Source organism: Dermochelys coriacea, chromosome 17 (genome assembly GCF_009764565.3).
Source record: "Dermochelys coriacea isolate rDerCor1 chromosome 17, rDerCor1.pri.v4, whole genome shotgun sequence".
NCBI classification, from domain to species: Eukaryota; Metazoa; Chordata; order Testudines; family Dermochelyidae; genus Dermochelys; species Dermochelys coriacea.
In genome coordinates this window covers 6,764,838-6,776,755 of record NC_050084.1, presented here as the reverse complement: position 1 = coordinate 6,776,755, position 11,918 = coordinate 6,764,838, and the positions used below count along the sequence as shown (strand labels likewise).

At 41.8% G+C, this 11,918-nt stretch overlaps 1 protein-coding gene across 1 annotated transcript; it reads left to right on the top strand.

Annotated features, from left to right (window-relative positions):
- Positions 1-1,553: 1,553 nt before the first annotated feature.
- On the top strand, positions 1,554-10,699 carry C17H17orf64 (chromosome 17 C17orf64 homolog). The gene is made up of 6 exons (XM_038376159.1): positions 1,554-1,685; positions 2,536-2,667; positions 4,460-4,635; positions 6,456-6,555; positions 8,649-8,842; positions 10,597-10,699. Exons 1-6 carry the CDS (start codon positions 1,554-1,556, stop codon positions 10,697-10,699), a joined length of 837 nt encoding a protein of 278 aa, XP_038232087.1.
- The last annotated feature ends 1,219 nt before the right edge of the window (positions 10,700-11,918 follow it).

The window sequence follows — 11,918 nt, the reverse complement described above, 5'->3', positions numbered from 1 at the left end:
TCATAGCAATGCCGTGCCTTGTATTCCGCTAATTCTTCCCACCTCAATCAGTCAAGATGTTCAGTCATCCCACAGGGCTTCATTAATTTTCTACAAGGTCTCCTGCCCTTGGATGGTGACAAAGAAATACATCAATCCAATCTTTAATTAAACTAACAAACAACCTTGGCAGCACCACATGCCTTGAAGTTTGCCACATTAGGGCCTTGCTGAACCAAATACAGACGCTCCATGGGTTACGCCAGACCCAACTTATGCAAATTTGCACTTACAGAAAAAATACCATAAGCTAGAAATAGGATTTTCGAGTTGCAGAAATTTTTGGGTAAAATATGGGTATACTTATATTCTGACTTATGCAAAATTTGAGTTTTGCAAGGCTTTCCAGAACAGAACAATTGCGTAAGTCGGGGGGCATCTGTAGTGGAAAAAGAAACCTGAAGTGAGAATACTCGAGGGCAGGTCCTGGAAGCTGTGTGAGAAAAAGGTTGGTTTTGCGATGATGGTACTTGACTGGAATTCAGGACATCCCCGTTCAATTCCTCACCCTTACTCTTTCACAGATTTCTTGTGTGATTGTGGTCAAATGTCTTTCTCTCTCTGAGCCTCTGATCCTCATCTGCAAAATGGAGATGATAAAATTTCCTTTCTCCCACTCTTGGCCTGTCTAGACTGCAAGTTCTTCAGCCAGGAGCCAGCCCTTACTATCAAGTTGTACCATGCTTAGCAATGGGACATCCAGTCTTGGTTGGAGCATCAAGGCAATGCTATAATACAAATAAATTCCAAAAAAAATACCGCAGCAGTTGCAATGGGAGAGGCAGTCCCTGAATTTGCTGGCACTAAGGGCATTAAACATTATAGCTAATGGCATGAACAGGGTCCAGAGCCACAGCCAACCAGTGCAGCATATAGAATAAGGGTGTTATGGTCATAGCAGTTTCCCCATTCTACAAAAGCTTGGATTCTGCATTCCTTCAGCTGAAGGGCCTAGGTCATGTTTGGGGACAGCCCCCCATGGTAAAATAATCCAGGATGGCATAGATAAATTGTGGGGAGGGCTACATGAGAGAGATGTTACAGCCTGCTGGCCTGTGGAAAAGTATGAAGGGACAGTGCCTCTTCCTGAGAATTCAGGAGTAATGAAAGATCTAATAGGGTCCCACATCTACAACTGTACTGAAGAAAGTGTTGTCCCCAAAGGACATAATGCTGAACATCTTTACAAGCAGCACTAGCTGTAAATCCAACATTTGCTGCCTGGTTGTCTGGAGCTGAATTCCCTTTCTAAAGGTAGGTCATGACTTCATGTCACGGGATAAGCTGCTGGTCTAGAGTCTGATGGATGAAGCCTTTGTCCATTAGGACTCTGTGTGGGGAGATTAGCTGCTGCAGCTTTCCTCTTTCTCAGGTCCTCAGCCCTGCTCCATTTAGATGTAGAATTCAGAACCAGCGTGCCTCAGAGGTGATGTCACACAAGCAGGTTTGGATTCAAATGCCAGCAAGCTGGGCTGCTAGCCACAGGGTGACTTTCCCTTCCCTCCCTTGCCAGAATGGAGGTCTCAGAGAGGGGAAGAAATGGACTGTGCCAAGTGGAGAAAGTGGGCCCAGAAGAAGGTCAGACTAGAGATAAAATAAGCATGGGAGAGTGGAAGTGCCCAGCTGGGTATGGCACAGCCAGCCAGGTATGCAGAGGGGAGGTGTACAGACAATATGGCCATATGGAGGAGGGAAGGGGCGGATAAAGCACAGGCCAGTTGTGGAAAGGAGACGTAAAATGAACAGCGTGGCCAATGCATACCTTTTAGCTCTGTAGTGTAATCTGGGATACAGATTTTTTGAAGTACTACACAAGAACAGAGTGTGCAGTCGACAAGAAAACTTCTATCACTACACATTTTTCAAACCATTTGATTTTTTTGAACAATGTAAACATGTTTTCCATTGTTTAGTTGTGCCCTTCACAAGCAATGACACAAATAAATGATTCGCCTCCACAGATAATGCAAAGAGAGAGCTATTTTCCCAGTGATGGAAAAGGGAGTTTACACCCAGTCCAGGGAGATCTGATTTCACTGGCTGAGCTTTTGTAAAACTGGCTTCTGTTAAACACAACAGGTCAAATGCTGATCTCGTTGATGTCAATGGAAATTTTGTCTGACCTTGGAGCAGAACTTAGCACAATACATTTATTGTTCCAGTTGTCAATAATAAATTCCAGCTCCTAGTGGATTAGTGTCATTAGAAGCAAGAGATATTTACAACATTTCCTTTGTAATGTACTAAGGCTGGGATTTTCAAAGACACTTCAGGAAGTTAGGAACCCAACTCTCATTGACTCTCAGTAGGAGTTGGGTACCTAATGCCTTTAGCTACCTTTGAAAATCACATCTTAAATGCTTTTGACAGTGCTAAAAGTGTCCCTTGTTCAAACTCTCAGCCTTGGGATAATGTTTGTCCTGTGCAACATTGAACAATGGGACACAAGTTTGTGTAGATCAAAAAATTAACATATACTAACTTCTTAATTTGTAGACAACAGAGAATGAGAATTTGCTCAGCAAGGTGAAGGAAGCAGCCCCCTTGAAGAACAGTTCGAGTACCATACCATCTGGACATTTGCTTATCCGCCACTCTGATGGCCTTGATCAAGACACCTTCAAAATTGTGAGCTATTAAATTGATGCTAGCAGTAGAAGTGTGAATGACCCATCTCTTTTCTCAGACAGTCTGGAAAAAAAAGCTGCAAAACATTGAGGGAGAGGGAATGAAAAACCATGATGAAACACCTCATTCTTTACAAACTCTTTGTGCTGAGGATTATCTTGTCTCATTAACTTTTTCCAAGTCTTCCATAACTTATGATCTTTTAGTAAATAACAGACCTTTCCTGTTCTTTCGCTTCTGATAATAACTCACTGTGTGGTCTTGGGCCAGGTCCTTAGACTCAATTTCAAAAGCATCCACTAGTTTTGCTTGACTCACTTTTTTTCAATACTCAACTTCAGAAATCTAGGCCTGATTTCCACCCCCACCCCCCCCGCCCCAAGGGGCTGAGCCCCTCAAACTCCCATTTCATTTCAACTGGAGCTATGCGTGCACCATACCAATGAAAGCCAGGCCAATGGGTCTCAAATTGGACATTCTAAAAAAAAAAGGGGGGGGGGCACTCAGAGTTATTGGATACTTCTGATGATTTTCTGCCTCAGTTAGCCCACTTACGTGAGTGTTAGTTTCAAAACTGACTCCTAATCCATTTTGACAGACATTTATGAGAACTCGGAGGATTATTACCAACCATTGTACAGGAAGAAGTAAACAGCTTCCCTTTGCACAACACAGGAGGCTTTTTTCTCTAGCAAGAAGTTCTAGCTCAGAGAACTTCAAAAATACACTTTGAATTTATCTGATTTTACCTGTTGGAAACATCGATACAGAAAACACGGATGTATGAAATGTAAGTGTATGTGCAAGCGATATTACTTGGCTAACTTCAGCAGGCCTTTGTGTGACTGAACTGCTGAGTTTCACCCTATTTTATTTGTCAGTGGGTAACCTGTGCTTCCATCTGTGTTAGTATTTGTTTCTGTAGTAGCACCTAACAGTCCAAGTTATGGACTAGGATCCCATTATGGTACATGCTGTACATATACCACAAATAATGGTTCTTTCCCATTATGGTTCTTTGCTGTATTTTTCGGTATTGCTGCGTTTTTTCACCTGTTGGGGGGGAGGGAAAAACAGTACAGTTTTGTAGCTGAGGACTAGTGTAACAGCAATGCAGCTTTTCCCCCTCCTTAGGAGGAAAGATAGGGGTGTTGAAACAAATGGTGTCTACAGATAAGAGCTAAGAGAAGAGAATATATTCCAGAGAACGATGCCTGTATGCTCACTCTGATACACACACACACACACACACACACTTGAGACCTTCTGCAAACTAATGCATAAACTAGAGAGAATTTACAACATAGCAGAGGGCCCGAGGATATGGGGAATGATATCAAATGCTTTTCCTTCTCCCCTTGTTGCAGAATGAGGTATCTTGTAAATTCTGTAGATTGAAATTGACATTTGTACCTTATGTCAAAAGAGAATCATCCCCCATCCTTAGCAGGTCCTCAAATCCCTCCCCTTACAACTCTTAGAAGGCACACTTTTGACAACTGTCCTTTGGGCTGCCATGCTGAGAATACACCAATTGAGTCTTCAGGGCTCAACCAAACAGCGCAACTACAATGGTCTCTGAAGAAGACACTAGCTATAAATCCATTTGTTTAGTTAATCTGTGTTCATATAAATTACACTTGTTAAATACAATGCACGTTAGACATCTTTTCAGCATAACATGTTTATATTATGAAGAAGAATGTAACTGGCTATTGCTTATTACGTACTTTTAGAGCAATAACCCGGTATTCTGTCAGTAACATTCTGACTGAGCTCTTTGTCTTTACAGTGCAAGGAGTTTCTGAGACCCTTTAAAAAATCTCTTCGGAAACTGGATTTGCCCAAAGATCTTCCCAAGGACAAAAAACTGAAGTACACAAAGAAAAACTTGACTATACTTGGGGATCACATCAATATGTTTCTTCAGCATTATTGCAAATCCTGGGAACTCAAACACTGGAAGAAGTAAGATAATCCTTTTACACTAGCAATGAGCTGTAGCTCATGAAAGCTTATGCTCAAATAAATTTGTTAGTCTCTAAGGTGTCACAAGTACTCCTTTTCTTTTTGCGAATACAGTCCTAGTTGCAGTAATTTATAAGGAAGGTTGGGCTAGTGGATTAAGCACAGGACTGGGTCTGGTCCTGGCTCTGCCACAGATTTGCTGTGTGCATTTGGGTAGTCACTTAGAAACACATTTCCAGAAGTCATCCGTAATGTGGGTGCCCACTTGAGACTCATGGAGTCTGGTTTTCTGAGCACCCATAATTATCCCCCATTGGGAGCTGTAGGTACTTAGTACCTCTGAAAATCAGGGCATTGACATCCCAAGTTGGGCATCCAAAATTAGTGGACACAAAACAAATTGACCCTAACCTACCTCATGGATGTATCTGTGTGCTTGTCTTCACTGCCCAGTTAACTCAAATGCTACCCCTAATTTGAGTCCATCCAGGTGCAAAAATCCTTCACTCAAGTGTGGTGGAGCTTTTAACTTGGATTGGCTGGCCAGTCAGGGGATAAAAGTTAAGCTTCACATTTGTTCAACTCAGCTGCTGCTATAACATGTCTACTCTGTAGTGGAAATGCAGACTAGCTCCACTTGGGTGCTGACAGCCCTCCAATGCCTTCCCACAAAAATCCCCTCATTCACTCCAAAGAACAGACACGTTCTCCCACAATTCACTGGGAAAGACTGTTGAGAGCAGCTTATCTTATTGAAGTGGAAAGAACTTACAAATCTTATTGCCACACACAAGTGACTGCAGCGCCAGCCTGACGAAAGCAGATAGTTATTTCATAGCGTGGGCACTTTCACTCAAACTAGACTAACTCGAGAGGAGTAACTCAAGAGTAAATAACTTGTTAACTCCACAGCGAAGACATATCCTGAGAGTGTGAGGGTTAGTTAGTTAAGTGCCTGCAAATCACTATAGAAGCGGCTAAGTATTATTATGGTATTTCCAATGGGACAAGTCGACCATAATGCCCACAACTTAATCAAAAGGTTATTTGGAATATAAATTCTACCCAATCAATATGTCCAGTTTCATCAATGATAGCACTGTGGTTGTTTTCCTGTTAGCGGGTTCCTAAGACACATGGGGGCCATCTGGGTGTAATTCCAATGGTATACAACTTAACTCAGTGGAGTTACACCATGGGTGAATTTAACCCATGGCCAAATAGCATCATGTATTATCAGAAGCAACCCAGTTTATGGTGACTGAATGAGCTTATAACAGGTTTCAGAGTAGCAGCTGTGTTAGTCTGTATTCACAAAAAAGAAAAGAAGTACTTGTGGCACCTTAGAGACTAACAAATTTATTTGAACATAAGCTTTCGTGAGCTACAGCTCAATGGTGAGCTGTAGCTCACGAAAGCTTATGCTCAAATAAATTTGTTAGTCTCTAAGGTGCCACAAGTACTCCTTTTCTTGAATGAGCTTATGGTGAAAATACCATCCCTTTTCTAAGGATTGTAGACCACATGTAGAGGTTTCCTTTACTGAAACCAGGAAGGGTCTCATGAGAAATGCTAACCGTATGGCTGAAGATTATATAGCAAAGTTGAGCCTTCTGCCAAGGATCCTGAACCCCACAATAACTCTTCACATTCCAAGGGGAGGGACCCATCTTCCATTTAAAAAAAAGAAGCCCATACAAATGGCTGTCACTGGTCACAGGACAGAGACAGAAATGCATTATCACTAAAAGATGCAAAAAGCAGATAGGAAAGTATTTGCATTCAAACAGACTCCTTCACTCAATCATTCCTTCCTCTAGGATGCTGTGGAGATTTGTCTCTCTTTTCTCAGAACTTGATGCAAAACACCTGCGCAAACTGTACAAATACAGTAAGAGCAACCAAATGGCTAAGTTTCTGGTAAGATCCATAAATCAATAGCAAATTAAAAAGCTACTACACCAGGTTCTTCCTGCTTACTCACTTTAAGGGGATCTTTTAATCATAGCAGGCAGGCATCTTAGTTTACATAATTCCCATTGATTTCATTAGAGTCAGGATTTCTCCCTACATCTCCTCAAGGGCTATCAGTTCCTCTGAATTCTTCCGGTTCCTGCTATGCTTTTCAATGACCATCATTCAGCTACTGGTCAATATATCTTAATATACCAAGTAGTAGCTTCTCAGTGGGTCTAGAAGCCTGGGAGTATAAAATGGTTTCCAGGACTTTTCAGCACAATTCACTACTTTGTGATAGTGTCATATGGATTATCATGAGTTATAAAGACTGGAAATCATCCAGAGCTGTAGATGTGATGGATAGAGCACATGCTTCTTCTCAGACAAGAAATATCTGCTGCCTCATTTCTACCGCCAAAGATGATAGAAGGCCAGATGCTGCCCTTTGATGAGAAGGAGATAGTTCCTATTAGCTTCAGTGAGAGAACCCAGTGGGATTTGAAAAATAGATGAATCTGCATAAGCAGTATACAACGCCAACATTTTTCAAACTTAATTCATATTAAAGACCTGTCATGGCCAGATTTCAGAGAGAGGGTGTCTGTGAAAGTTAATTCTTATTTTCTTAAGGCTCTAGTTCTTTCTCACCAATGTCAGAGTTTGTGATAGGTGTCGTAGGGAGATTTCTACCCCAGCCATAAAGAAAGGGTGAAGAATCCTATCTCCGGGGCTGCAGTTCAGCACCTCTTGTTACTACTCATCCTTTGTGCAAAAACCCTACCAAAACAAGACACTCCACTGCTCACGCTCCTCCTGGGGAGACAATGAGAGAACAAACACCATGTCACAGATATTACTCATGTTGCTTAATACACTGTTGGAAGGCCCTTAGTTACAATGGTGAGGAGTATGAAATATGAATCTCTGTAAGAATAAAAATCTGCCATATATTGTATAATATTAAGATTAGACTGTCTCTTTAAGGACTGATAGAAGAAATGACAGATCAGACATTATATAACGGTTGACAAATGCCTATTGTTGTGCAAGCCAATAAGAGAAAATAAACATCTTTGTCTTTTGTGTGGAGGGAACAGTGGGTTTCAAAGCCCTGCTAAATCATAAACAACAGACTGTGGATCAGAATGTTATCATGCACTCTACAAAACATAAATAGATTATTTGGAAACTGCTCATTATTTGGACAAGCAAGAACCAATGTTGTAATTAGCAAGTGCTTGAGATTGCCCACATGTTAATTTGATATTTTTATGAAGTTTACTACATCAGGGAGACTAGCAGAACTGCCAACCAGCCAGTGTTCAGAAGGTCAAACAACAAGATTCCCCTCCCCTCATGTAGTAGGGGCCATCATTGTCTGCAGTTTCAGACTTCCTTAAAAATGTATCTGCTCGGTTTCTGACAGAAGAATTAACAGAGAATTTTAAATTAAAACCATCTCAGACGGTATAAACCAAATGTAAACCGCCATTTTAACCAAGCCACTCTGAATTCTTTTAGGTTTCAGAGTAGCAGCCGTGTTAGTCTGTATTCGCAAAAAGAAAAGGAGTACTTGTGGCACCTTAGAGACTAACAAATTTATTAGAGCATAAGCTTTCGTGAGCTACAGCTCACTTCATCGGATGCATTTGGTGGAAAAACTTTTTGGTGGTTTTTGCAGAGTCCCTGCAGTGGTATGCAGTGGTATGCAGCTTACCAGTAGGCTCCAACTTTTTTCTTTTATTAACCTAAATCCACCCCCCCCGGGTGCCTCCACAGATGCTTGGATCTATATAGCAGGGAGCATAACCCCCACATGGGGGATCTCTGAAGGCAGTTCCATGAAAGAAGGAAGTTAAACTAAACCTTAGAAAACACAACCACCTGCGTTTATTAGCAGTTTCTCATCTAGAAACATTGGTGTAGCCAAATAGGATGATAGTTACTCAAGAGCTCATTTCGCATGAGGAATCAATACTTGAGCACCTGGTCATACACTTAAATTTTGTTTAATGCCACCTTCGTGTGTTATGTGAATTTTTATTTATTTGTAGAAATTGTACTGTAGCTCAGAAAACCCCGATTCAGTTCCAGTACCCGAAAACACCAAGTTGACCAAGCTGTATGATGCATGGGGCCTCCATGGAGACATAAATAATATGCAAGAGAAGCTGAGTCAGATCCAGTCACAGCCATCGCAAATGAGCCTACAAGGTGACTTAGAGGCCGCAAGTAGGACAAAGAAGAGGTACTGCTGCTGAAGGCTGCTAGGCATAGCTGAGAGCAAATGAAGCAAATAGCAAGCCATGCTGGGTTATCACTCCAAGTACAGATGTACAAAAGAGGCAGTGGATTTTAATGACCGGCAGTGTGCAGGGAAATGGATGACTCATGGGATGAGATAATGGGAGGTAGAACCAACCCAGATCTTTTAGCCATTGACCCAATAACCAAAGAGGTGTGGTGAGGGAAAACAGCAGCCGCAAGGATTACTGCACCACAAGGGAGCAGTGGTGATGGTGAAGTCACTCCACTACTGTCCAATGGTTGAGTATTTGTTTACACTTGAGTTTAACCTGAGTCAACTGATTAACTCTACAAACTCCTATATTTGTACATGCTAGATTGGTTTATCTTATAGCCAAGCCCAGAGTAAGCCACAAGTATCCAGGCTAGCACATACAAACATTGGCTAACAATGAGAGAAGAGTTAACCTAACTCTAGTGTAGACGAAACCTGAAAGGAAGAATTCCTTCCTGCCCCAGTGGTACCCACTCATGGCACTCTTTGAGGAGAAGGGGGGATTTGAGCCCAGGCACATTTATTTCGAGCTACTAGACTGTTAGTCAGGTCCGTGAGAGACCTTCCCTTTTCTTTCATCCTCTTTCATTTACTCACTGTCCTTCCTCTTGCTTCTCTTCTCTTTTCTTCCCCTCTCCTTCAACTTTCTTCCATTCACTATCTAGAGTGCCACCTCTAAAAGCCCTCGTTCAGCGTAGTGTTGGACAAACAGAAATCATCAGCAAGGACTAAAGCAACAAGAGAGGACTCCAGCAAGGGATAGTGGAAAATCTGAAGAAATATATGAACTAGGCAGGCAGTATGATGTATGGGATTGAGTACGGAAGTAGGAGCCAGACACTCCTGACTGGCTCTCTTTGTGATGCTGGGGAGTGTCCTTCTGCTCAGCCTTCCCTTCTGTACATTGGGGCTAATTCTACTTAGCTAACCAAAAGAGCTGTCGTGAAGTTCAGTTCACGTGTATTTGTTAAGTGCATTGAAGATGTGAGGCACTTGGGAATGCCAAGTACAATTACAATACATATATAGGTTTCAGAGTAGCAGCCGTGTTAGTCTGTATTCGCAAAAAGAAAAGGAGTACTTGTGGCACCTTAGAGACTAACAAATTTATTAGAGCATAAGCTTTCGTGAGCTACAGCTCAGCTCACGAAAGCTTATGCTCTAATAAATTTGTTAGTCTCTAAGGTGCCACAAGTACTCCTTTTCTTTTTGCGAATACATATATAGTAATTATTTCAAGAATTTTAAATTGCTCTTCACTTGAAAGGCCCCGTCACTAGTCATTACCCATGACTTGTAACACCACGATTTGAACATAAGAATGGCCATGCTGGCCAGATCAATGGTTCATCTAGCCCAGTATCCTGTCTTCTAATAGCGGTCGATGCCAGATACTTCAGAGGAAATGAACAGAACAGGGCAATTAGCGAGTGATCCATCCCATGTTGTCCAGTCCCAATTTCTGGCAGTCAATCTAACAAGAGCTGATATGCCTCAACTATGTCAGTAGAATGGGAAAATATATATGCATGAAATTGGTTAGAGTAAGGAACTGAACTGTCTGAGGAGGGTTCTAAAGCACGTGGATACTGCTTGTTAACAGGACGGCTCAGGGCTCATCATGCATTTTGGTTTCCTTTGTTGGCTAGAATGTACAACCCCCCAAGCTTAAAGAAGTTTTTCCCCTGGTTCTTTTTTAGGCTCTGTAACACCACTTCAAACACCAACAAAAAGAGAGCACCTGACAAACACGGTTCCATCAGCAAGCCTTATGGACAAAAAGCACCATCAGTGCCTCAATAGTCAAGGGATTTCCCCACACCCACCAGCTCTTAAGAGTTAAAAAATTCACAAAACAACTAAGTATTTGCAGTAGCGTGGAAACTAACAAAAGCAAAGCAAGATCTTGGAAAGAAAGATTAAAGACAGTCTTTATAAATTTAAGAATATGTGGTCTCCTTTGTAAATACCTTGCGTCTTACCCCATGAAATAAGTTTTTTGCGTACTTGTTGGTAAATATTAAACCTATTTGTATTTATAGCATCATTCTTGCTAACATTTTGGAAGCAACTGGTTTTTAAATAAATTAATAGAGTGAGTAGCCCAGACATTTTCTTCTGATGAAAAGAACCTTATTCTAGGAAGAGCAGTGGTTCCCATTAATTCCAGCTATACTGGGCAAATATTGGCTATCAGCCACTGACAGCAGTGGCAATCTTCGCAAACATTGGTGCTGCTGTCCATTGGCTCATTGCAGGAGCGTTTTATTAGGGCTTTCGTCTGATGGCTGATATTTGTGGAGGGCTTGGTATTTGAATAATCCTTTTGTGATAACGGAATGCCTGATTCTTTCTGGTCTGAGGTGGGGGTTGGTTGCTGGATTTGGCTGTACAGTAGGAGGTGAGTTTATAAAGAAGTGTTGAACATGCCTATGGCCTGGAATGGGCACCTTTTAATTTTTTTACAAGTGAAAATAAAATTCTGCCCTATGTTTTGCCAAGGCACCCAAGAGCAGCTGAGTCATTTTTACTCATCTCCTCTATATTTCATCTGAAGTGTGCCTGGGGCAGGTAATTTTTGCCTGTTGAATTCTCTCTATGAATATGGCTATCTAAGTTCCCCTGTGGCTATTTTCAGAACTTTTAAGTCACCCAGTTTGCAGCAGGCAGCTTAAATCATGACAATTTAGCTCCCCGTCTTTCCCTTTGCCTGTGGGGGTTGGGGCAAGTAGTTTGTGATGCAGAGGAGAGCTGTATTATTTTTAGGAGTTTCACTGTAGCATATAAGAGCCATGATATGCACATTTAAGGCTTGATCCGACCTCCATTGAAGTCAACAGGAGACGTCCCACTGACCTCACTGGGGATTGGATCAGAGGCTCAAACCTGATTCATTGGCCCAAGAACACCAAGGTCAGGCAAATTAAGCACATTCACACAGGAGCCCCTGTGAAATTTAAATAGAAATACGGTGGAAGAAATTTAGCCGGGGATGGAGGGGCAGCAAGTTAACTGATGTTAA